General features: G+C 34.5%; 2 protein-coding genes across 3 annotated transcripts; both read left to right on the top strand.

The window, feature by feature from the left end:
• Positions 1–2,161: 2,161 nt before the first annotated feature.
• On the top strand, positions 2,162–9,484 carry LOC145635830 (protein phosphatase 2C 50-like). The gene is made up of 5 exons (XM_081687195.1): positions 2,162–2,498; positions 3,116–4,191; positions 4,415–4,771; positions 4,871–4,976; positions 8,802–9,484. Exons 2-5 carry the CDS (start codon positions 3,331–3,333, stop codon positions 9,134–9,136), a joined length of 1,659 nt encoding a protein of 552 aa, XP_081543321.1. The 5' UTR covers positions 2,162–2,498; positions 3,116–3,330; the 3' UTR covers positions 9,137–9,484.
• Positions 9,485–20,776: 11,292 nt separating this feature from the next.
• Positions 20,777–26,466, top strand: LOC145635828 (protein phosphatase 2C 50-like). Of its 2 annotated transcripts, none has more exons than XM_081687193.1 (5): positions 20,777–21,148; positions 21,600–22,674; positions 22,891–23,223; positions 23,331–23,436; positions 25,801–26,466. In XM_081687193.1, exons 2-5 carry the CDS (start codon positions 21,955–21,957, stop codon positions 26,133–26,135), a joined length of 1,494 nt encoding a protein of 497 aa, XP_081543319.1. In that variant the 5' UTR covers positions 20,777–21,148; positions 21,600–21,954; the 3' UTR covers positions 26,136–26,466. The 2 variants fall into 2 exon arrangements, with proteins under 2 accessions (XP_081543319.1, XP_081543318.1); XM_081687192.1 differs by having other exon boundaries at positions 21,591–22,674.
• The last annotated feature ends 474 nt before the right edge of the window (positions 26,467–26,940 follow it).

The raw sequence follows: 26,940 nt of genomic DNA, 5'->3' as shown, positions 1-26,940 counted from the left end.
TATATGTTTATACATTCAACCAGAAATTCAACTCTAAGTATTAATTACATGGTTGATAATTTACATTATTACATTCAACAAGAGCTTCAACTTAATTGGTTTCGAAAAACCTAAAAATAGTTTTTTAAAAAAAATTAAAAAAACAATTTAAACTTTAATTTTTTTTTTTTTATTTTAAATATCATTTTTTTATTTTTGAATTTTATTGTTATTTTAAAAATATATATTAATTCATCTTAATTGCATTATTGATCAAAATAAATCGTGAATATTGGATTGCCATTTAATATATATATACTGTCATCTACATTTTTGACACATCAAATATCAATTACAGGTTTATTGCCTATGATGTTGTTTAGAATTACATAAAATAATTTAAAACTTTGTTCTCTTTATTATTGTACAATTTTAAAAATTGTAAATTTCAATTTTTATTTTAAATATATATTTTCATTTTATTAGTAGTTTTCATTTAAATATTTTGTGGAATATTGTGTCTCCTATTTTATACAAAATAAGTGAATAATACATCTTTAACATATCGAAGATAAAAGGATTTAGGTATGTACGTTGGAATTCTGATGAACCATCACAAACAGTGTTACAAGGGATACGTTTAAATATATGTGTGAAAGAATTTATTGAAGACTTGTTGGCTAGAAACCTTTAATATAATCCGTTTGTGGGAATAATCATGCTAGCCAACTTCACCATTAGGAAAATGCATGGCTTCATATGCTATGTAGACGACAGAAATACTGAAGACAATCCATCTGTGATGATATAGAAAAAAGGACAAGAAGATTTGTATGGGGTGGGATTGAGGAGTAATGTCGCATACAACTTTATCTAGGAGGATTGGAAATTAAGTCCATCAGACAAGCAACTTCAACCTTCTAACAAAGTTAGAGTAAACTGAGGGTGATCACTAATTTGTGTTCTTTGACTGAGAATCTTAAAAAGCAAATGTTGCAAGGGGAGAATCGACATTGACATGTTTGAGCCTAAAGATGACAAGCAAATGCAACCTTTTTTTTTTTTTTTTTTTTTTTTTTTTTTTTTTTCATTGAGTCTAGGTTGAAGGGGCTTACTAATCTAAATGTTCTTTGGTTGAGAGTCTTAAGAAGCATATATATTGCAAGGGGTTATGCGACATTGACGTGTTTGAGCCTAAAGCTAACATGCATGTCAAACATTTTTTTTGAGAAAAGACAAAATTTTATTAAATCTCAAAAAAGATTACACGGAGGCTACTAAGCCCCTAAGCACAATTGCTTGACCCAAGCTAAGTCCTTAGCTCTAACTTTACAAGATGCTATACTACTAATTCTGTTATATACATCCAGACACAATCTATTAATAACTAATGCATGTCAACCATGTGGAGCAGAATTACGAATATTGCTTAAATTTGTATGAGGATTCTAGAATGGTGATTGGTATTGTCCAAAACATTATTTGGAACCATCATGTCTATGGATCATCGAAAAACACTTCAAGAGCTTGCATTGTACGGAGCTACACCCAATAGTGGATGTTGCTAACTTGCTATGTCTATAGTAGTAATTGTTACCTATTTATTTATTTATTATTATGTGTTCTCTTTCTAGGCCTTGCCCTTTGGTTGTACAAAAGAAAAAAAAATATATAATATCTATAATAAGAGTTCTATTGTGAAAGGTAAATTTAATAATCTTGGAATGATTTGATAACTAGAAGATTGTCTATCAATAATGATTTTGCCTTCATCAATGACAAGCTTAATCCCACAATGAAGAACTATAACTTCTACAACAAAGGACATCGAATAATCCGCAAGTGGTACTTAATAAGCTGCAGTTATGACATCTTCCGTTAAGGATCGCGAAACTCCTCACAGGCTTAAACGAATCAAACTTGATCAATGATTACCTAACATGATGTTACATGACTAACTGGATAAAAGCTTTTTCAGATTGATTAGTAGCAAGTTAGCAACAAATGTTTAGTTCGTCAATAAGTTACAATTTCAGACAACATATATACACTCGCAATCTAATCTCTCTTTGTGCATAATAATGGGAATAAACTAACAAGTATAATACCCTATATAAAGATTGTTTCCCACCAAACTTTCCATGCTTATTCTGTTTGTTTTCATGATGACAATTTTGTGAAGTAAAACAAGCAAAAAGGGAGCTTGCGTTCACCTAAAAAAAAAAATACCATACCACTTTTCTGGGTTTCATCGGTTGTGACACGTGTATGTGTTCTCCCCTCCATTGTCACTTTCACCTTTAATTTCTCCCCTAATTATTTCCCATTTACTTGTTTTATCCGTTAAAATAAACAAATCTTTCAAATTTCCAAACTTTAATACAGATTATATTAGTATTAATTACATTTCATTAATCAAATTTATTTTAATTAATTACTAAAAAAAGCATTTTTCTTGCTTTAATTTCTGTTGCGTCTTCTTCTTCTCATTCTCTCCTTCTCTCAGCTCTTTTATACTGGTAAGCAACTCTGTCGCCTCATCTTCTAGCCCCTTTTATTGGTTTTTTTTTTTTAATAGTAATTATTATTATTAATGTATTTCTTTTTTCTTGAACATTAATGATGAATTAAGTTGAGTTTCTTCATTTTATTATCTGGGTTTTTTCTGGGGTAGATTAATTTTGTGATTTGGTGAAGTTGAAAGGTACAGATGATTGAAGGGTGCAGAAAGATTGCCTCAGATCTGGGTAACATACAGTGGACTTTTTAATTTGGGAATAAGGGCATTCATGTGATTATTTTTTTTATATATAATTATTTTTATTGTTAAAAATTTTCATGACCCTTTGCTTTATCTCTAATTTTTGAGATTTTCGGAATCGTAAATAGAAATAAAACTAAAAAAACGTTCTTGTTGGGTTTTTTTTTTCCCATAATTTTCTGGGTTATTAGTAGTTAGATTATTTGAAAGTATTTGAGTTCATTTGATTGATAAGGGTTACTTGAAAAGAAATGGTGTTAGATTTATATGAAATGGAATTGGGTATTTAGTAAAATTGTACAGGATTTATTGATAATAAACTGATCAAAATTTTGTTTGATCTTTGTTGCTGTTTATTTTTGTTTGTTTGAGCAGTAATATTTGTGGGGAGTAGTGAGGGGAGAGAGGAAGGTGATTTTGAATAGATTTAGGTACCGCCTATTTGATGAACTTGGTAGTTTTTGCCTTGGTGTTGAGTGATTGAGAAGTTGATTTGGTACCGGATTCCTTATCCGAGTTTCGTGATCAACACTTATGACTCATACTGAAGTGGGAAGAAAGGTGAAATTGTGTTAATTGGTTTATGATAGATGGAGTTTGTGGAGGAGATTCCGAAAGCAGTTAGTATGCCGTTAATGATTGGCAATCTTGTTAGTGAGGATAAGGCTATTAGTACGCCTCTGCAGCTTGCTGGGCTTGTGCTGAAAGCAAATTCGTATAGCCTGTCTCCGGATAGACCTGAAACAAAAGCACTCTTGGTGCCTAGTACTGTTGGGAATAAGGTTTTTAATTGCAATGATCAGCCTGCCAAACTCAGTACATCTGTAGAATCTTTCTGTGTTAAGAATCACAAGGAAGAGCCTGAATTACTGAGGGTGGTGGTCTCCAATCATAGTTCTGGTGTTTCTAATGATATCATTGGTCAGGAAAACGGGGAAGAAGATTTTGTATCCTACTCACAGTCTTTGGCTAGTGAAAATAGCAGCAATTATGGTGAGGAATCCCTAGCTGTCGAGTCTAATTCTGATGCAAACTCACCGGCCTCAAGTGATACCGAGAAGAACACCCAATCAGTTGCCCCCCAAAAGTATAATACTATGGGATCAAATTCAATGTCGAAGCCTGTTAGAGATGTGTTTGCAGTTGCAGAAGATCTTGATGTGGACGATACTCGTCGACATGATCGAAATATGACGATGGGTCTTCTTGAAGCATCGCATGATAAGATCAACAGAACAAAGAGCAGCCATTGCATATTTGAAATGGGTTCTATACCTCTTTGGGGTTTCACATCTATCTGTGGGAGGAGACCAGAAATGGAAGATGCTCTTGCTGTTATACCGTGTCTCCAAAAGCTTCCAATGAAAGTTTTGGCCGGAGACCACATTTTGAATGGAATGAGTCAGACTGCACATTTTTATGCTGTCTATGATGGACATGGAGGTTCTCAGGTAAATATTGGTGTATTGTTTCTTCAGTTTGCTGCAGATGCGTTTGGTCTATACTTGTGGCCGTGATGGCGTGATGCAATTAAGATTGACCAATTTTCGGACCTCTCTAGTTTATATTTGTCTTTTTTTTTTAAAGTTGCAAGAATAGCACTAATGGTTTTTGTATAAAGAGGGTTATATTACGCAAATTATTGATCTTATTATGTGATTGTTTTTTATTTAGGTTGCTAATTATTGCCGAGATCATCTCCATGTTGCATTGTCCGAAGAGATAGAATTTATGAAGAGGGGTTCCCAAAATGGAAGTTTTCTAGATAACTCAGAGGAGAAATGGGAAAAAGCATTCTTTCGTGCTTTTCATAAAATTGATGCTGAGGTTGGAGGAGTTCATCAAGGCCATACTGGTGTGAATGATGATTCATCTGAGACTAGTCTTGAACCCATCGCACCTGAGACTGTTGGGTCAACAGCTATTGTGGCTGTTGTTTGCTCAACACATATCCTAGTAGCTAACTGTGGTGATTCAAGGGCAGTGCTATGTCGTGCAAAAGCACCCATGCCTTTGTCAGTTGATCATAAAGTAAGACATACGTTATATTCTTGTCCTTTTTTTTCCTCACTTCAGTAACTGCTTGGATGTGATGATTGATCTTCATCTCGCCTTTCATTTTGTTTTCAGCCTGACCGAAAAGATGAATTGGATAGGATAGAAGCTGCAGATGGAAAAGTCATACAATGGAATGGCTACCGTGTTTTTGGTGTACTTGCAATGTCAAGGTCCATTGGTTAGTGATTTCACACCTTGCAAAGCTATTCTTGTCTCCCTTAGTTAACAGTACATAATTTTGGGCTTCTTGCTGTTTCAAGATTTTTTGCTTACTGTTTTTGTCATGATACAAGAATATTGCAACATCTCGCAAGGTCTATATTAATTTATATTCTCAACCTGAATTTTTTTTTTTGGTACTTTGATATAAAGATCATGGCTTCTGTTGCAGAATATCAAGCAACCAAATATCTAACCTTACCACTTTTGGCTAGCTTTTTTTTTTTTTATTTTTTATTTTTTACTTTTTATTTTTATTTTTAATCTAAACAGTCGTGAATCATTTCATTTTTGGTTTAGTAGAATCAATTACAAATCAGTGCAATAGGTTAGAGTGGAAGCAATGAGCTAACATCTTAAAAACAGATTCCATTGATGGCTTAGCTGCATGAATTATTAGCTAAATCTAGATGATTTATTAGACTGCATAGGTACCTTATTTGTTAAATTAGGCAAATAATGTACCACTTTCATTTATAATTCACTTTCTCAGTTGGTGGGGCTGTTGGGGAATTAGGTAACACAAGATTAGATTTGTAATTCGTTGAGTCGTGTTTGCAACTTGCAAGTTCAACCAACTTTTGCGATTGTTTTATAAACTTTATTTATTATATGCTCTATAGGAATCAGCCTAGTGCTAATCAATATATCAATATATTATTATTAAAACTCAATGGCAAGACATGGAATCCCGCCAAATGTCACCATTACTTATGTGGCGTCATGTCGTACTACAATCAATCACCAACGTTTTCCCACTGTAAAAATTGTAATTTGTGATAATTGAACCCATGACCTCACTGCTGCAATGACATAACGTATGACAATGAAGTCATATTAAATAGTGTTAATCGCGTTCATAAATTCTAAAATTTTAACTGTCAGCTTATGTGTAATATCAACAACAATATATATGATTACAAAATTCATCTCATTTATTTCATTTACTCATTCATAATTCTTATATATAGATTATATGTATTTATTATATGTAACCTAAATGTGCATAACAATTTTAAAGGTTTTTTTTATTCACCAAAAAATACGTTTACTTTATTAAGGAATTTTTAATGACAACCGAAGATAAAATCCTTTTAATGAATAAATAAAACAAATATAAAATTAAGGCTACTGCAGATTGAATTATGTATTTTGATGTTCAATTAATTGATTTTTTTAAATAAAACAATGAGCCGAGGCATCGTCCGGGCCAAAAACTAGTTTGGTTATTAATCAAATCAACCTCTGTATGAGCTTTGACTTTTCATGTGGAGATACTTGATTGGAGACTGTTCTATTATCCAGGATCTTATTCTATGAAATTTGACTAGCTATATAAGACTGTTTTGATCACCAAAAACTGTACCTATAGTAGGGGGATGAATGTTGGGTTGATATTGTCCCATCATGTCCAGACAATTAACATTGTGAACATAGTAAAGTCCACACAGGGCAATGTTGGGTTTCTTTGTTATCAGTGTTGTTGTAATTGATGAATTCAACGTGATCAGTGGTTGTAATTCAAACTCTTGGGTTAGTTATTCATGGTATCATTTAGTGAATCTATTAAGATGATTCTGCTCTACAAGCATGCTTGAGAATATGAACTAAATTAAAATCTTATCCTTTTCAAGTCTAGTCTGTCTACTTATGATGACCCTATCGGGTAATACCACTATGATATTAGCATATCATTAGCACTATTGTTGGCTAATCTATTTTTTGGCCTAGGCGATGCCCTGGGTCATTGTTTTATTAAAAAAACAATTGTTTATTTTTGCAAATATTATTGAACATCAAATTCATTACTCAATCTGCAATAACTTAAATTTTACATAAGTTTAATTTATTTGTTAAAACGATTTTATTCTTTGGTTGTCATACAAAATTCCTTGCTAAAGCAAACATATTTTGTGGTTAATGGAAAACCCTTTACATGTGCATTTTTAGGTTACATATTTACCTATATATAAAAACAATGAATGAGTAAATGAAAGAAATGAAATTAATTTTGTAATCATATTGTTGTTGAAATATACACATGTAAGTTGACATTTAAAATTTTAGGGTTTATGGAATGAGTATAACCCTTTCTAATATGACTTTATTGTCATAAGTTGTGTCATTGGAGCGGTGGTTAAATATTACCGCTAACAAATTACAATTTTTTTTAAATGAGGAAACATTACTGATTGATTGTAGTACGACATGACGCCACATAAGCAATGGCGACATATGGTGGGATTGTATGTCTTGCCATTGTGTTTTTATAATTTATATTGATTGATATTGATATGCAAATAGGATAGCTAATTGAGCAATGAAGGACAACTAAAAGTATAAAAGCTTTACTAATTGTGAAATTTAGCACTATTGGTAACTAAATATGCAAATAGGGTATCTAATTATGCTTCTTATATTATTAGTTATTGACCTTTTTTTATTGGTTTTGCTATTTATGTTAATTGTTATCCACTTTCCCGTATTATTAGACATGTTATATACAAATATAAGATTAGTTACCAGATGCACGTCATGTGTAATATGAAATAAGACTGTCATATAATTGTTCTCTCACTTCATGAAACTATTGCGATAGCACTGCATTTGTTCCAGTCGCTGATGCACAATTGTCTCCACAGTTGTGTCAAGCATAGTGCTTTAGAGACTCCTTTTATTGAGCTACAGTGAGCCAGGAAAAAGAGAAACGCTTATCTGTTACTCGTAAAACTTAGGATCAGCTGGAAGATACGATTGTTATAAGGGGGTGGTAGAAAGTTGATTACATTGCTTTACAACTTCTGATGATGTTGCCAGGTTCCAAATTCAGCAGTAAAAGATATATCGTGCCTGATGCATTGGTCAAACATGTGGGTTCCATTGCCACTTCTTCAAGAAAGTGCACACCAAGTATAAAAAAAATGATATTATTCCTTTCATTTTTGCTTTTCTCCTTGGGTGCTCCACTTCTATATGGGTCCCTAGTATAATGGTAATAAACTCTATTCAGTATTTCAGGGTAAGGGAATTTGAGTTATGTTTGGTTTCAAAATAATTTTTTTGGCAGCTAAATTTTATGTATCAGGGAAAACCTTTCAGAATCCAGCTTTCGAATGTCACTTTTCATTGTTTGGTTCATTTGTTAAACATATTGGGAGAGGAAGGGGGAGGAAGTGGAGGATAGGAAGGCATTCTTTGGAAAATACGGCAGTGCTTTCTGAAATGTTTCCAACCTTGGAACTGCATTCTTCTTAACAAAAAAAATCGGGTTTATTTTTCTAATGATGAATGTTTGCAATCTACATTCTGAAAAGGTTCCATTCAAACATGTGTATTCCCATGTTAAGAAATTTCTGGGAAATGCTAAATAGGTAATTGTGTTTAATAGAGCCTTAGGCCATGTTTTCAATTAAGTACTTCATATATATCTGGTGGAATGAGATTCAATTTTGAAGACATGAGTTGTTTAAGTTGTTAGATTGGTGCAGTGATAGTGATGTCGCGAATTTAGATACATATTGCCACTGACCATTGCGCTGCACTTGGTGTAGCTTTACAATGCCTTGTTATAAACTATAAAGTCCTGTCAGGTATAAAGGCTTACCCCTGGTTGCAGGTGCATTCTGCATCCCTTGCATAGTCAAACAATGAGGTTTGAGGACTGCATGGATTAACGGGGTTATAGTGTTAAAAAAAATCTGTTAATTCTATTTAATTCATATTTTATCAAGGTAATACTTTGTTTCAATTTGCTTATACTTTGCACTTTCATTTGCTTTTCCAGGGGATAGATATCTAAAGCCGTGGATTATTCCAGATCCAGAAGTAATGGTAATTCCTAGGTTGAAGGATGATGATTGCCTCATTTTAGCTAGTGATGGCTTATGGGATGTGCTGACGAATGAAGAAGCCTGTGAAGCAGCACGAAGGCGAATTTTGCTGTGGCATAAAAAGAATGGAGGCAGCATGTCCCTGGAGCGGGGAAAGAGTATTGATCCTGCTGCTCAAGCTGCAGCCGATTACCTTGCCAAGCTTGCTTTACAAAAGGGTAGCAAGGATAACATCACGGTTATCGTGGTGGATTTGAAACCTCATAGGAAGTTGAAATGCAAAACTTAGAGGTAACACCGCCCTATTTGAGAGTGGAGTTAGTAATATTTTTTACAATCTTTTTACTCCTTAAGTCTTAGTTATGAGGTTTTCTCTTTGTTTTTTCTTTAGACATGATATAGAAATATCATCTGAGCTATATGGTAACAAATAGCCAAGTAGCTCCGTATAGTTTTTGTAAGGAGCTCCTGGAGTAGCATGATGTATATATGTTATGTATACCCAATTAGTGGAGTGGATGACATAAAATGTCATGCACGCACTGATAGTTTGATAATTAGCCTAAAGTGATCAATAAATTGTGCATTTTCTTTGCTAAGGTAATTGATTATTGATTGTGATAGTTTTATTCACAAATGAGAAGCACTATCCGTACATTCGAGAAATTTGATTTGTATGAGATTGAGTTATGGCTGTTGGTTGAATACATGAATGGAATAATTAGTGAAGGGAGAAGAACTCGTGGAGGGAGCACACACTTTCTTTGCTGCGCCTTACTGGCCTTTGTGCTCTCTTGATATGTGAAGGATGCTGCCAACAGGCCCAACAATTCAACCAGTGAGCTTCCTTTAACTTAACTTATTATAATACTGTTACACGAAAACTTTATATTTTTTGGGGTGTTGAGCCACTAGGACGGGTGATGAGAATCGATTCCAACATTCCTCGAGATTGGAAGGGAAGCTTTTAACCACTTGAGCTATCCCTCTTGAGCAATCCCTCCTATCATTTAACTTTTTTTTTGACAAGTCGTGTGCTCTGCCTAGCTCAGTTGTAGATAAACCACAAGTAGACTTGCAATCCTGACCCGACCTGATTGACCCGACTTGAATGACCCGATTCATAATCCGAAAGTTGACCCAAAAATGACCCGAACCGAACTAACCCAACCCGACCCGAAAAAAAGTTGACCTGAACATGACCCGAAGTGACCCAACCCGAACTTGACCCGACCCGAAACCCAATATGACTCGACTCGATTTTAACCCAAATTGATTGACCCGAATCGACACGACCGATAGTGACCCGACCCGAATTGACTCGAATCCTAAGTGAATAGGGTGAAATAGTGAATTACTTAGTTTAGGGCTTCTTTATTTCCTACGAAATAGGTACTCATGATTTTTTTATTATTATTATTTTTAGGAAATTTTGATTTTTACCACCTTAAAATAATGACTTTATTGAATTTACCACCTCCATAAAAAAAAGATTTACTTTACCACCTCATAAAAAAATTAAACATCAGTTTTCCCACCTCCACCCTGACTCCGGTGACGGAAACTGCCAGTGGGGCCCACTAACTGCCACTTTCCTCCAATGTATTTCATTTAAACACGATTTACCTCTCTCTCCTCCTTTTCTCACCGAATTTCTCACCAAATTTCTCACCTCCTCATCAATTTCGTCTCTCTCTCCTTTGATTTTTGCTGTTTCTCACTGTAACACCTTCTCTTTCCTTAGATTTTTCTCTTTCTCTCTGTAAAAATTGAAACCCTAAACTAGTTTGGGTGGTGAATCGCGCTGGAACCACAAAATTGCTACACATCGGCTTTGCTTGTCATCTTCATCAGGTGGAGGGAAATTAATTGTATTTCAACACCAATCACCATTATCTAACCCTAATTTCAGTAACCAATTAAGAAATCAAAAAACCCCAAATTAATTTAATGTTGCATGAACCCTAAATTTTTAAATCAAATTGGGGTTGAATTGATATAACAAAGCGTTTTATTTCAATTACTCTAAACAAATGCATCAAAATCGCACAAAGATTTGCAAAATATTACAACAGAATTAACACAAATTGCTTACCTGATTGATGTTTGATGTCGAAGAGTTCAACTGATTGCTTCACAATTTGACGGTTTAGGATTGTTAAGGTTGCCCAAAAATACTGATTTGTGAAGAAAATCGCAAAAAAAAATACCCCAAATTTGAAGAATTTGGTGTAGAAATGAAGACCTAGGTTTAAATAGAAGAGAAATCGAAAGAAATTGGGGATAAATTCAAAAAGTAGTCGTTATGGTGGGTCCCCATGCGTTTTCCGTCACCTGAGCTCAGACGAGGTGGGAAAACTGATGTTTAATTTTTTTATGAGGTGGTAAAGTAAATCTTTTTTTTTTGGAGGTGGTAAATTCGACATAGTCGTTATTGGAACGTGGTAAAAATCAAAATTTCCTTATTTTTAACGATTTTACTTTATTTTTCCAACTATTTTTTTTAAAGTGAATCTATTTTGGTGACCCGACACAAACTTGACCCGTATAGACCCGACCCGAATTGACTCGATCTGAATTTGACCCGACCCGAAATTGACCCGAAAATTGATCTTAAAAATTAACCCAACCCGAACAGACCCGACCCGAATTTGACCTGACCCGAACTTGACCCGACCCGAAGTGCTGACCCGATTTTGACCCGAAACTCGAATCAACCCGACTCGACCCAAACCCGACCCGAACATTTACTGACCTGAATTGACCCGACCCGAACCCGACCTGAATGACCTGTTTGCCAGGTATAACCTCAAGTCTTCAGACTCATTTCATATTGATGAGATAAGTAAAGTTAGCCATTAGCCCATTATTATCTTGCATGATAACTGAGTGGGCTAAGTTGATAAAAATACAACGAAGGCCTACAATGCAGTGATGCACAACATGCCTTTCTCAAAGCGAGTGAACGAAGAGTTTCCTAATAAATCCAAGAGATAAACCATTAAATAATGACCTCATTAGCCAGGTTTAGTGTAAGGTTTGATAATAGATTTTTCTGTCCAATTGCCTATTGGTATATGCAACATAGCATGCCACTTACCATAGAAAATGGTGTTAAGAACTGCAACATATGTGATGGATTCCTTGGATTTATGTGGAAGACAATTTTGGCTTACTTTTTTTTTTTTTATTATTTTATTTTATTTTATTATTATTATTATTATTATTATTATTATTATTATTATTATTATTATTATTATTATTATTATTATTATTATTTATTTTTTTTATGTTTTTGTCCCTCCTTTATCGTTTAGATTTTCTTTATGGAGGGGTGTTACAACTTTGGTAGCTTGGTACTTAGTTTTCGTGCCTATCTTTTCCCCTTATCTGCTAGTGTTGTAAATCTATGCTTGTCTTGAGCAAGTGTTTGCTAATTTATATATTCTTCATTCTCTTAAAGAAAATATTTGAAAATAAGGATTGGAAATGGGAATAGAAAGTGAATAAAAGGCACCACATAAGTAATTATTACCAATATTAACTGAAAGACAAATTTTCTAACGCGTTATCTAATAGATATGATCAATACATGAACAAAAAACACTTAGAATGAATGATCGTAAGTCCTCCCACTTAGGTTTGGGATTGTATTAAAGGTTTTCACAATGAAACGTTTCTTCCCACCAACAACAAGAAGTGCAAGCTTTAATGGGGGGTGAGAATACTATTGCTGCTAAGAAGGTTATAAAAGTTCCAACAGCTTCCAAAAGTGAAATCAAGATTGACAGTTGGAAGGTTGTTACAGAGCATGTCATGTCAGCAAAGGCAATTACGAGTTTGTTACAGAACAAGCCATGTCAGCAAAGTTATTATGAGTTATTGTATAAAATTAGTTGATCATAGCTCCTGTTTTAGTTATTCAATTTATTTGTCATAAACTTCATTTGTAAGCTCGAGCTACATAAATAAAGATCAAATATTTTATGCTTTTCTTGTTCATTCTTTAATTTGTTTAATTCGTTCAGTTAATCTTAGATCACAGATTATTACATGGTATCAGAGCTTTTGGTACAATTCTGGAAAACGCTTAGTTCTTCGTTTTAAACATTTTCATTTCAGAAATTTTAGTTCAAATTTATGCTAAAAAATGGCACAAAATCAAACATTAGATCCATCGCAAAATACTTCCCCACCTTACTATATTCATCCTTTCGACAATCCAAGAATGAAATTGGTTTCAAAGAAATTTACAAGTGAAGCTTATAGTGATTGGAAGAGATCAATGATGATTAGCTTATTAGCTAAAAACAAGCTAGGTTTCATCGATGGTAGCATTATAAATCCAAATCCAAAATATGAATTGATTAAATCCCGGGAAAGATTCAATAACATGTTAATTTCCTGGATTGTTGGAGTTTTGGATCAAAATTTGGCAAGAAGTGTAGTGTTTTACTTCAATACAACAAGAGAGATCTGGTTGATTCCTCAAGAGCGTTTTGGTGTATCATCATTAGGGTCAGTGTTGTATACTTTTTACCAGAGTTTGAATGACAAAAAGTAAGGTACAAATGATGTTATAATATCTTTCACCAAAATCAAGAGGTTTTGGGATCAATTGGATTATTTCGATCCTACAATTATACGAACTATTCTTGTCTAACCACTCAGAAATTGTTGAAATCCTAGCAAGATAGAAGATTGATTCAATTCTTGATGAAATTGAATGTTGGTTTTGAGATTGTCAAAGGTAATCTGTTACTCATGCAGCCTTTGCCCGTTATTGCTCATGCTTACAGATTGCTAGTACAAGAAGAGAAACACAAGTGGATCTATAAGCCAGATACAGATTAACCAATGGCTTTTGTAGTAGGCAACATAAGGTTCCATGATGCTCCAAGACTGAACAATTATCATGGCACATGAAAAAGGTCTTACAATGATAACAAGAGAGTTAACTATTATCGTGATCATTGTAAGATTCCTGGTCATAGTATTCAGAGGTATTACAAGGTGAATGGTCATCCTTAAAGATTTTGTAAAGGAAAAAGGGTTGCTGCTGTACTTCAGAAGATTTATGAGTGAACATGGATTCAAAACAATAGGATTTGCCATTTTCTAATGAGCAATATCAACAAATGGTGGAGTACTATGCAAAGTAGAATGATGGTTTAAGTGTTGCAGGATCATCTAAGTTAGCTTATGTGGCAAGTAAACTCATTTCTTCTACACCATTTCCTTGAATAATGGATAGTGGAGCCACAGATAACATATTCTATGATTTGTCATATTTTAGTATCATTGTGCTAGGGTCATGATAATTTCATTACAATTCCTGATGGGACAAGAGTTAAGGTTACTCATATTGGTACAGTTCATCTAGGAAGTGGCATATATAGTGCTGAATGATGTCTTATATATTTCTAATTTCAGGTTCAATCACATTTCTATTCCCAAGATCTGTGTAGATATGAGTTGTTATGATGTTTTTACTAATGACAAATGTGCTTCAGAGTTCTATGATGAAGCCATTGCTTATTGGTAGTCTTTCAGAGGATTATATATATGGTGGAGAGTTCTTTAATCAATGAAAGAAGAACGTGGTATTAAAGATGTAGTTAGAGGTTTTGACGATATGTTGCTTTAGTGAATAATAGTTCTGTTTAAGATGATAAACCAAATTATGGCATCTTAGGATGGGTCATATATCTTTTTCTCAGCTTAAACATCTTTTAGGTTTAGTTTCCAATAATTTGGGTGTTGTAAGTAATTACTATCAAGTCGATCTGTCCAATATCCAAATATACTAGATTACCCTTTGGTGTTAGATGTATAAAGTCTCAGAAATTTTTTGAGCTGTTACTTATAGATATTGGTGTCCTTACAATGTCTTAAATCATAATGGTTGTAATCTATTTCTTACCATAGTGGATGATTTTAGTAAAATGACTTGGGTGTATCTTTTGAATAATAAATCAGATGGTGTTCCTATTTTTGTCAATTTTGTTGCTTATGTTACAAATCAGTTTGGAGTAAAAGTTAAGAAAGTGAGATCTAATAAAGCAAAGGAGCTTTGTGCAGGAGATATGATTTTTTTTTCTTTTTAAATAAAAAAAGGGGATTGAACATCATAGAAGATTAGAAGTTGTACAGACACTCCTCAACAGAATGAAGTTGTTGAGATAAAACACATGCATCTTTTAAAAACTGCAAGATTTTTGTTCTTTCAAGCTAAACACGCCAATGTCATTCTAGAGGGAAGGGGGGGATCAGTGTTATGTGTTGCATATTGGTTACTAGCAAGGGTAGAAAGTTTACAAGGGATGAATATTGAAACAAAGATCAATTTTTTGCAAGGATGTTGTTTTTATGAGCAACATTTTCCTTTTTATATTTCATAGTCAAACAATCAGTCAATTTTCAAACTTTTCCTTCCTGAAGTGACTAATTTCACACCATTTATTAACTCTCAAATCTTGACATTTTTCATCAAGCTTCAACAGAAAAAAAAAAAAAAAAAAAATTATGATCAAAAAAATTCTTCACAAGAATTGTTTGATGTAGCTTCAAACATTGACATTCCTAAGAATCTTGTCCATGAGAATCATGATGTAGTTGATTATATTCCTAGTCTTAGATAGTCTATTAGAGAAAGGCATCCTCATACTTAGAGGCATGATTATATTTGTAATTCTGTTTCATCAATTTCTTCTCATTGGTGTAACGTAATTTAGTACACTACTCTCAATTTCCCAAGTCGCATCATTCATTTGTTGCTACAATTGAAACTTTGAAAGAACCTGTTACTTATGTTCAAGCAATAAAAGATCAGAGTGGGTAGATGTTATATATATGGAGAAATAAAGAGCTAACTACACTATAGAAGAATAACACTTGGATACTAGTTGAACTTCCTGCTAGTAAGAAGCTAATAGGGTGTAAAGGTTCGATTGGTTGCCATAGGTTATACGCATAAGTTTGGTATAAATTTTCAAAGTCCAGTTGTTAAGATGGGAACAGTCAGGTGTCTCATCGCCATTGTTGCTTCTAAAGGATGGTCTTTGTTCCAATTAGACGTGAATAATGCATTTTTGCATGGATATTTATATGAAAAAGTATTATGATAGTTCCTAAAGGGCTTCCTCAGATGAGAAAATATGCAGATTAGTAAAGTCTCTCTATGGCCTCAAACAGGCATATAGGCAGTGGTTTGCAAAACTATTGTCCGAGTTACAGAAAATGGGATTTCAGCAAAGCAAGAATGATTATTCCTTGTTTATCAAGAAGAGAAATGCCCTTGTAACCATTGCTTGGTTTAGTTCTTTTCTTGGCAAACTAGGCATGTCTAACCGGCCTAATTTAAGGGGGATGATGAGAATAGAATTGCTGCTAATAATATTCTAGAATTTCTAGAAGCTTCTAGAAGTGAAATCAAGATTGGAAGTTACAAGGTTGTTGTAGAGCATGCCATGTCAGCAAAGGCAATTACGAGTTTGTTACAAAACAAGTCATGTCAGCAAAGTTGTTATTTAGTTTGATGTGTCTATTTTATATAGTATTTTACCCCCGTCCCTTGGTCATAATTAGTAGTGTTTTTGGCTCTTTAGAGCCACTTTTATTACTAATTGGTGTTTTCTAGTGTTTTCGTAGATTTGGTTGACTTTTGCAGGGAAATATGCTTTTGGAGTATTTTCCCGAGATATTTTGGAGCAATCACAAACATTGGAGAAACACGACCAGATTCTATAGCCCAGGGCCGGTTAGCTAGAGCCATCGAACCGGTGATTAAGGGCTCGGTATAGGTGATACCGGGGCATTTGGACCGAGTATTCAAGACCGGAAGAGGAAACCCAGATTGGCCCGAAGAATTGGAGCCCAATCGTAGTCCAAATAATGGCCCAAGTGAGCCGCCCGACCAAAAAGGCTGGCGCCCGGAGGCGCGCCCGGCCGGGCGGGAGAAGCTAAGGTTGGCGCCCGGTGACGCGCCCGATCGGGTGCGAGATTTGTACTAGAGAGTAAAAAGGCGCGCCCGATCGGGCGCGTGTATTTATTAGGAGACGATTAGCGTCGTTTTAGTTTAGGATTTGTACGGAGTATAAATACTCCTCCGTAATACGATTTTAACTCTCTCTTCTCTTCTTTTACACTTTCTTCACTCTCTTAATGGTTTTCTTAGATTTCTTTCTCTTAAACCTTTGTTCTTAATCTACTCCTAATTCCAGATTTATTTTGGTAACAATTTTTCTTCTCTTAATCTTAGTTGTTTATTTTATTCCTTTCATTATTTCTTACTTTATTGCTTTGATTAGTTTAGTTTTTACCATGTGTGAGTAGTTTTATTTCTAGGGTTTATGGGGATCCATAAATAATATGAAGGGGTAATTTATTGTTGTTAATTATCAATGCTAGATTAATTTCCTATTGATTGGTTTAATGCTCTGTGACTAGATTCGCGCAGATCTTTTATGCATGAGTTTGACAATATTGAGTCGAGATTCGAGAGATGAGAATTGATGTTTAGGTCTAGTTTCAATAGGCAAATTAATTTATAAATGGTTAAGTCGAGATTCGAGAGATGAGATTTAATACCGGTAGATTAATTCTGTGATTGTAATACGTAGCGAAAGCCCTTTATAATCTGGTTAATTGATGCATTGATGATTGACTAATATTGGTTCTTGATATTGCATGCTAATTTCTTATTGAATTGTTTTAACGCTTTATAATTATGGCTTGTAAAAGCATAGCAATATTGAATTGATGAATCGAGCAGATGTTGATTTGATATTAAAGGCTATTTTCAATGGGAACTTAGATCTAGTAAATTGCGAGAGTCTGTTAGATCTATGTTGATTAATAAATTGCGAGAGCCTGTTAAACATGTTATTTATGCAATGTCAATGATTGATTATTATGTTTTACCCTGGAGTATTATTTATTGGTGAACTTATGCCCTAAATCCTTTTATATATTGTTTTCTTCCTATTCTCAATCTTCGTAGTTTAGTTCTTTATTCAAATATAAATATTGGTTACTTCATAATCTAGATTATATTAGTTAATTAGGAATAAAAAGACTTGTTTCCCTGTGGAGTTCGACCCTACTTCCCTATCTGCTTTAGCTAGAGGAGTTAGGTATTATTTTTTATTAGAGGATACGACTTTACCCTGTCATAGTTGTAATATAAATAGTTGGTCATAGCTTCTGTTTTAATTATTCAATTCATTTGTAATAAACTTCATTTGTAAGCTAGCTCGAGCTATAGAAATAAAGATCAAATAATCTTTAATTTGCTAGGGTTGTGCAAGGTGCGGTTTGGAGCGGTTTGGGTCTCAAACCGCACCAAACCGTAAAATTGCGGTTTGTGATTTTTTTTCAAACCGCACCAAACCGCAATTCTATACAAACCGCACCACGATATATGGTTTGGTGCGTTGCGATTTGTTGTTTTTCCACAATTATCATCTTGTTTAGGTTGTGGCATATCCTCTCTCTCAAGAAATCCTTCCTCATTAACATCTTCAGCAAGGGGAGTCCCCATAGAACTTGGACTCCGTTGTACGTATGAGACGAACAAACTAGACCAAAAAAAAAATAATAATAATAAATTAGTTGCACAAAATTTAAAATTAAATAGACTATACACAGATTACTTACATAAAATCTATGACTATGTATAAAACGAACATGAATACGATAGATTTCTAAACAAAGATTAATTTTTTTTTTTAAAAGTACTACTTACTTTAGATGTCTCTGTGAATCTTGTAGTGGAGGCTGACAATTTGCAATATGATTGCATGTGGTGGTCGATTGTCTAAATTTATATGGTCTTGATCTCTCACAAATTAAGTTTTAAAGGAGAAAGAAAGTAGAAATTGATACAGAGACTTCGAGAGGAAAAAGAAAGAGGGAGCGGAGGGCCGGGAGTAGATGAGAATTAGAGATAGATGTCGGCTACTAGAAACTTCATAATAAAATTGGTAACCCTAAAAAAATTTACGATCTTTTATTTTTATATTTGTTTATAAAAATATATATTATAATATCGTATAACGGTTTGCGGTGCGGTGCGGTTTGAAATTTTTTTGAAACCGTAGCAAACCGCAAAATCGCGGTTTGGTCAAATTTGAAAACTGCACCGCAACCGCAAACCGCACCGCAGTTTTCAAACCGCACCAAACCGCAAAATATTTGCTGTTGGGTGTGGTCTAGACTGTACTCTGCGCAGCCCTAATCTTTGCTGTTCTTTTTCAATTTTTTTTTCTTTCGTTTAATTCTTCTAGTTCATCTTAGGTCACGTATATTATTACAATGGGTGCATAATCCACATAAATATTTTGAAAAAGTCTAATTTGCTAGTGTCAATAAATAAAGTTATTGCTTACTTGAATAACTGTTACCTTTAGGTGTTTGGATCATGATTATCAAAGCGTGTTCACTTTCGCTGCTGCTAATCGTGATTCTGTTTTAAGTTATGCAAGTGTTATCACGACGCAAATTGTCAATCCAAATCATATCATTTTGTTAAATACTCGTATTTTTTTTAATCATCCTAAATTCTACACAGTAACCCTCATGTGTTCACTTTTCCACGTTGTGCCCCCCCTTTTAATAATTCCACGTTATAACCTCAAGGTCCATTTATCGACTATGCAGTAACCTTGTCGTTAACCCTCCGTTACATGTTGCTGTTTTTTTTTTTTTTTTAAAACCTCATGTTGCTGTTAGTGGGGCCCACTTTACACCTATTTATTTTTTTTCTCAATTTTCGTGCTTAAAAATGTTCCGTTAAAGGTTTTAAGAGTAATTTTTGTCATAAGATTCCAAATTGAGCTCAAATTTTGCAAAATAATGTAGAAACCCCATTTTGTGAATTCACATTTTTGTAGTTAAATTTAGAATTCACAAAACGGGGCTTCTAAGTTTTTTTTTTTGGGTAAAATCCTAGCTCAATTTGGACCCTTAAGAACCAAAATGACCACTAAAACCCTTAACAGCGCAGCTATTTCAGTTAATCTTCCTCTTCCCCCGCCGCTTTTCCAAAGGAAAAAAGTTCCTAAAAAGCTATCAAATTTCTTCTTAGGCCGGATGGTTCCAAGTGTGTCCATTTTCAAACATCGTACAAACTTTGAAAAGAAAGATAGACGGAATATTTTTCAACTCACAAATCGAGATTTTTTTTAAAAAAAATGCAAAGTGGGTACCACTAACGGTGACCACTACGATAGGATAACGACAAGGTCACTATTGAGACATAATTGTAAGTTAAAAGTTACAGTGTGTAATTTTCAAAAGGATGGGACATAGATTAAAAAAGCCAATACTCGAAGTTTATGGAAATAGACCCTCTCTAATGGTGAGACTCAAGTGAGTTTTTTTTTTAGAGAGAGAGAGAGTATTTTTTGTAATGTATACCAATAAGTTAGTATCTAAACTTAGCAACTCCTAAAGAAAGTTGCTAATTTTATATTTTCAACTTTGAGTCTCATTTGACAAAAAGTGTGGGCCCCTTGTCAATATGCTAATTATTTTGTAATTAATTTTAGTTTTACCTTTTGTTTTTTAATCTTACAATATTTGATATTAAAAATAAATGAATTTGGTGAGCCATAAATAAAAAGTAACATTTGTATATTTTAAAGAGTCTCACCGTTGGGAAATGAGCTTCACATGAATTGTTAAATTGAGAAGTAAGTATGGTATCACCATTAAAGATAAAAAGCAACTCATTTTATATTTCAATACTCAAATTTGAGTTTCACTATTGGAGATGGTGTTATGTTGTAGAATTTCTTTAATTACATTGAACTACACATTTTTTTTTCAATATCACAGTAACACTCTAGACAGTCATCCATAGGATGGGCAGACCATATGAAAACAAAGTCCAAATGAAGTGTCATCAAAGGAACAAATAGAAAAACAAAAAGGCATTTTTTTTCCCTTCCAATAGCAGATGATTTATGGTATGTGTTTAACCTTATCAAGAACAACACAGCTGGCATAATTACATGGAACAAAAATAGCACGAGAACAATCAAACAAACAATGGTCCTCTTCCCCTCCAAAATACACATACTATTAGTTCATAGTATCACAAATTTCGTGGGTTTTCGCTTTTATTACAAGCAGTATTTTGGATCGGATTTTATAGCTGATTGATTGATTGACTGACCCCAAATTTAGGATTTTTAATTGGGTTTGGTGAACTTTGAAAGAAACTGCAAGAACAACTACAACTACTGCTACAAAAACAGTTTCTGGGATTTTGGAGAGAGAAAGATAGCCTCAGATCTGGGTAATAAATCTTGTTGGACTTTAATTTTTTCAACTGGGGTGAACATTCTTGTGATTTCTGACCCCTTTTTGTTGTGTTTCTTTTTCATGACTTTGCCTTTTTATGCTTTCTTTTTCTAGTTCTTGTTAGTTCATAAATTTTATTAGCCTTTTGCTTTCTGGGTTGTTGAAGTTTTTTTCTGGATCACAAGATTATGAAATTTGTGGTGTGTGATTGAGTGAGAAAGAGGGGAAAATTGGGCATTTTTTGATTCTTTTTTAAACAATTGTTTTATATTGGGTGAATTTTTTTGTGAGTAGAGCTAAAGAAGCATGGGAATCTCATTTTCATAGTTAGATTGTTGTTTCTTCATTGTTCTGCAATTTGGGGACTAGATTTGCTGTTTAATTCTTGCTATTTGAAGGTGTGAATGAATCAAAATTAATAGATTTGTGGTGCCCAGTTTTTGCAGTTCATCTTTATAGCTATTGAGATTGGTCAACTTTTGTGGTTCTTGGTGATTTACGCTTCTGGGTATCTGGAATTAGGTGATTGCCTTTGTTTTTAAGGGATCATGTGAAGAGAGAGAGAAAGGGATAGAGAGAAAGGCCGAGACCGAGGTGGGGTGTGCTTCTGGTTGAGGGTTTGGATAATCAGATTGATCACAATGGGGAAAAGGGATTGGGTCGATGACATAGCACGAGCAATGAGTTTGCGGTTATTTGTAATGGGTACTCTATTCATTAGTGAAGTGAAGATTCTTATTTCTAGTAGATTACTAGGCTAAGCAGATACAGTTTTAGGTTTTCTTACGAGCTTATATTGTGATGAAGACGGAGGATTCTTCTTTGATAGGAGATGATAGCTCCTATTGTGAGAATCCGGTAGTGAACTTGGTAGTGGTGAAGGAGCCCTTGTGTGAAAAAGAGAACAACCGAGAACCTAATTCATCTAGAGGGTTAGCTGAAATTGATAGTTGTTGTGCTTCTAGTGATAACATTGATCAAGAAAGCGGAGAGGAAGGTTTATTTTCAAGTTCTCAGTCTGTGACTAGTGATAGAAGTAGCAGCATCAATGGTGAAGAATTTTTGGCATCCGAGCCTAATTCTTTGCCCCAGTCACCTGCTTCAGTGGATCTGGATAAGGGTATTCAAGAATCTGAAGTCACAATTGCTTCCAGCAAATTGGAATTAAAATCTGGGCTGGAGCCTATTGGAGATGTATTGGCAGTGGCAGAGGATCTTGATGTGGAGGGTAATGATTTACGCAATTCAACCTTGTTGCCTGGAGATGAAGTAAATCACGAAAAGATAGTCAGAACAATGAGTAGCCAGTGTGCTTTTGACATGGAATCTGTGCCCCTTTGGGGGTTTACATCTATCTGTGGTAGAAGGCCGGAGATGGAAGATGCACTTGCAGTTGTGCCGTGTTTCCAGAGATTTCCTGCTAAAATGTTGATGGGTGAAAATACAGTGAATGGTATAACTGAAAGTATAAGCCAAGTTGCGCACTTCTATGGTGTATATGATGGACATGGGGGCTGTCAGGTATACAATCATCTCTTCTTTCCTTCAGTTAGCCTTTGTTTGACTTGTTTTTGCTTAAGAGCCTTTTTTTGGTTCTAAAGAATAAATAAAGTATAGTTTACATTGGAAACTTTCAAATCTAGGAGGAATCGTCAAAATAAAGATTTGTGCTATGTATAGTGATATTATTGTATATTTGTGCGAATGGCTTGTCATCTTATGCCACTTGCTTCTCAGGTTGCCAATTATTGTCGGGATCGTTTGCATTTAGCATTGGCAGAGGAAATTGAAGTTGTAAAAGAGAGCTTCCTGAGTGGAGGATCTGGGGAGGATTTGCAACAGCAATGGGAGAAGGCTTTCTCTCGTTGTTTTTTGAAAGTGGATGCTGAGGTTGGGGGAGTCAAGCAAGGGCCTGAGGCTAGTGTAGAACCTGTTGCTCCTGAAACTGTTGGGTCAACGGCTGTTGTAGCAATTGTTTGCCCAACCCATATCATAGTTTCTAATTGTGGAGATTCCAGGGCTGTTCTTTGTCGTGGGAAAGCACCCATGCCATTGTCTGTAGATCATAAAGTAGGTCACTGTTCAGCTTAATTTATTCTCTTTTTGCTATTTTGTTTTTGGTTAAAGATGGTTTCGGAAAAATTGTTGCTCATTTTGTTTTTCCTAATTGTTTCTAGCCTGATCGAAAAGATGAGTGGGATAGGATAGAAGCTGCAGATGGCAAGGTTATACAGTGGAATGGCTACCGTGTCTTTGGTGTTCTTGCTATGTCAAGATCAATCGGTAAGATTTTCTTTGCTGGTTACTAAAATCTAAATGCTATCTTTTATTTAATAATGCAGCTCTGCAAGTTCAAGGCCTGAAGGAAGAATTTTACCTCTATATTTTTAAAATTTTAATCAGGAGTTTGTGTTCCTTATACCATATACGGAGTACCGTAGGCTTTCGTAATTTACTGCAAATATGTTTGTGTTCCTTGTATACTGTGTCTATTATGTTAGCCAATTAAGGCAACATTGTTGTGGGAGATTTTTTAGCATTTAGTGGTGGGTGACTTGGTATGGCTTACTCATGCTGCTAATAGGGATTTAGCTAATATAGTAACTTCACCTTGTACAGTTGTACATGGATTTAAACATTCCTGTTCGTTGGGGCTTTGGCTACAAGAGATGTGGCTTTTGCCAATATGTGAATTTTGAATTAAATGGCAGGTGGCGAATTTGGTGCGAGTATTTTTTTTTTTAAATACAGTTATCTAAATATCTAGTCTCTTGGGCCAAGGAGTGATTCAAGCCAAGATGTTGAGAACCATTGAGATAATTGGATCTTTTAGATAAAGGTGTCTATGATTAGCTGATAATTCCTGTTGTGGTTTATATGGTTGAGTTGTTCATATATTGGAGAAGTTCCTGGAGTAAGTTGTGGAAAGAGAATTCGAATATTAATGTTCATACAAGGCCACAATATTATCAGATATTTGAGCAGTATCAGCTTTTATTGGGTGCAGCTTGAGGAATTGAGACACTTAAGAATTTGGTTATTGATCATGTTCTATTGGCATCTGGTTGGTTATATTGCCTCGTTTTGATTTCCTATTTAAAACTCCCACAAGATATTGTCTGATATTCAGTGTGATTGGTACCAATGTATTATAGGAATGATTGGCACATTTGGGTCCTCAAATCTTTCTAGCAATGCCTTGTCAAAACATGAATGGTGGAATATATGAATTGACAATTGAGCACTGACCTTTCAAGGTGATATAATTATGATGGCTATTTTTCTAGACTTTGATTGAGTATTCTTAAGTACTTTGCAGTCCATCTGTGTTTGTGCCTAGTGAGTGGTTGAACCGTTCTCTTGATTTTCTTTGTCGATGAATGTTCACCTTAAGCAACTTAGAGGCTTAGACTGAATCTTCAAATTATGGCTTTATGTCATAAGGCAACAGGATGCATGTTGTTCACAACTTACAAAATAGAGCGAGTTGGACAAACTGTAGTGCTATTTGCACTTCTTACGGGTAGAAATACTACTTGAAAATGTCAATTAGTTGAATGTGTACAACAAAAGTGCCATTATTTAAAGAAAGGCCATACACCAAAATTCTTCTAGGATATCTATAGGGAAGCACTGAGTAGCCACAGTTGAAGACATAAACTTGCCCATGAGTTTTTGATTGTAGGCCTTAAGTTCATTAATGCTCGAAGTAGATTTGCAGGATCAGACTTTGGGATAGTATGGATCATGAAATTGACTTTAAAACTTTTGGAATGGTTTTTGTTTATCCTGATTGCTGCTGTTTACATTAAAGGTAGTCCTAGAGTTGTCATACATGTACCATAGAGTAGAGTAGAAAGGCATATTCTGCACTTTGAATATCTGATCGTCAGTGAATACTTTAGAGACTTGCCCATTGTCAGACTTGTTCATCTTATGAACATTTTCCTTTCTAATTTTTAGTCCAAAATGGAGCTTCAATATCAATATTTGAGTATCTACTTATGCTCAGTATGAGTGCTTATGATATGAAGAAGCTAGGTCTATGGGTGTTGGATTTGACTTCCAGTAGCAGTGTCTAACACAGATAGGTGTCTAAGTGTTGGATGTGTCTATTTAATCGAAAAATTGGATGATTTTGGTCCAAATTGAAGTATCAAGTGTCAGAATGTTGAATATCCAACATAGATGCTGAATCGAAGTGAAGAGTCTGAGCTGTCTAATGTTTTATGAGTAACAATGGCAACATTTTAACCCAATTCAGGATTTTGTGATGTAGCTAGATCAGCATATATGTTATACGTTTAATGCATTAGGATGACTGAACAAAATTTGGTGCTGCCTTTTAAAGTTTTCAGATTGCTGATACTGATTGATATACAAAGAAGTCACTTCATCAATTGAATAAACAAGATGTGATTATTCCTCTTATATAAGCTAGTGATTAAGTACATTAATGGGTTGTCATATTAAATGTTATGGAGATCCATGCATCAAATGATTGCGCACATGGATATTGAACTTTCTTGGCACTTTGTTCATAGATGGGTAAAAGTAGTTGATGATGGAGGCTTATTCACTTTATGTATAAATACTTGCAACCAAAATTCTAAATATAGATTCTTATTTTACTCGAATTTCTTTCAGGTGATCGTTACTTGAAACCATGGATTATACCAGACCCAGAAGTGACAATAGTTCAGCGGGCTAAGGATGATGATTGCCTTATTCTTGCCAGTGATGGTTTATGGGATGTCCTGAGCAATGAAGAAGCTTGCGATGCAGCACGAAGGAGAATTCTGCTCTGGCATAAAAAGAATGGCACTAATATCATTTCGGATAGAGGCAAGGGCGTTGATTTGGCTGCTCAAGCTGCGGCAGATTACCTCTCCAAGCTTGCTCTCCAGAAAGGAAGCAAAGACAACATTACTGTCATTGTGGTTGACTTGAAACCTTATAGGAAATTCAAAACTAAAACATGAAACATTTCAAAGGTTCACCTTTATTTTGGCAAAATGTTAATTCTTTTTTTATATTTTTATTTTTTTTCTATAATTTTTTTTGCTTCTTTTGGCCTGTAGTTTGTATGAGGTAGAAATATCTGTCAGCTCTCAGAAGCATCACATAATCTTGGATTGTAACATATATTTGTAAGCCCATCTTTTTAAAATGGGCTGATTTGGAGCTCAAGAACATGTATAGTATATTTCAGATAGAGCTAGCAAGAATATCCTAGTTTCTGTTGGTATAAGTTCTAACTAAGAACAACTTTATGAACAGTTTTACTCTTAAGAAAAGCTCTTTCCATGCAAATTGAATGTGAGGAATTCTCTAGTGCAATGTTCAGGTTCAAGTCTCTGTTGCTGATCTTCATATTCGCGTGTTAAATCTTGTGGAAGCATTGTTTGGGAGATCTACTCCTAATATTTCGTGTCTTTTGTTTACAGTAATTGGATGATTTAATATTATGATTCTTGAGAAAGCAATGAAGAGGAAGGTAACATGAATGTGATTGCCATGTGCAATGTTTCCTGGTTTGATGTAAAAGTTTTGTAGCATTGATCTTCTAATAGAATGATACGAAGTAGCAGCATAGCTTGTAGTTCTTTGAAATTGGGATCGCAGATGGCAGAAATATATTGATGGTGGTGGTGAGCTTCATTTTCGTGAAGTCTCATTGAAACAGATTGAAGCTTTTTTTCCTTAAAATGGCAAATATAGAAACATGAGAAATGACATAAAAAGACTTGTGATATATTAACAAGTTTATCACAGATATAAACTTGT

The sequence above is a fragment of the Chenopodium album genome, chromosome 6, assembly GCF_948465745.1.
Source record: "Chenopodium album chromosome 6, dcCheAlbu1.1, whole genome shotgun sequence".
Lineage (NCBI taxonomy): Eukaryota > Viridiplantae > Streptophyta > Magnoliopsida > Caryophyllales > Amaranthaceae > Chenopodium > Chenopodium album.
Note: the sequence above shows the minus strand (reverse complement) of the source record. Positions and strands in the feature narration are given on the sequence as shown.

Coding starts and splice junctions, on each gene's coding strand:
- LOC145635828 (XM_081687193.1), top strand. CDS start 21,955: ATGAAGACGGAGGATTCTTCTTTGATAGGAGATGATAGCTCCTATTGT. Junction 22,675..22,890: donor ATGGACATGGGGGCTGTCAG/GTATACAATCAT, acceptor CTTGCTTCTCAG/GTTGCCAATTATTGTCGGGA. Junction 23,437..25,800: donor TGCTATGTCAAGATCAATCG/GTAAGATTTTCT, acceptor AATTTCTTTCAG/GTGATCGTTACTTGAAACCA.
- LOC145635830 (XM_081687195.1), top strand. CDS start 3,331: ATGGAGTTTGTGGAGGAGATTCCGAAAGCAGTTAGTATGCCGTTAATG. Junction 4,192..4,414: donor ATGGACATGGAGGTTCTCAG/GTAAATATTGGT, acceptor TTTTTTATTTAG/GTTGCTAATTATTGCCGAGA. Junction 4,772..4,870: donor CTTTGTCAGTTGATCATAAA/GTAAGACATACG, acceptor TTTTGTTTTCAG/CCTGACCGAAAAGATGAATT.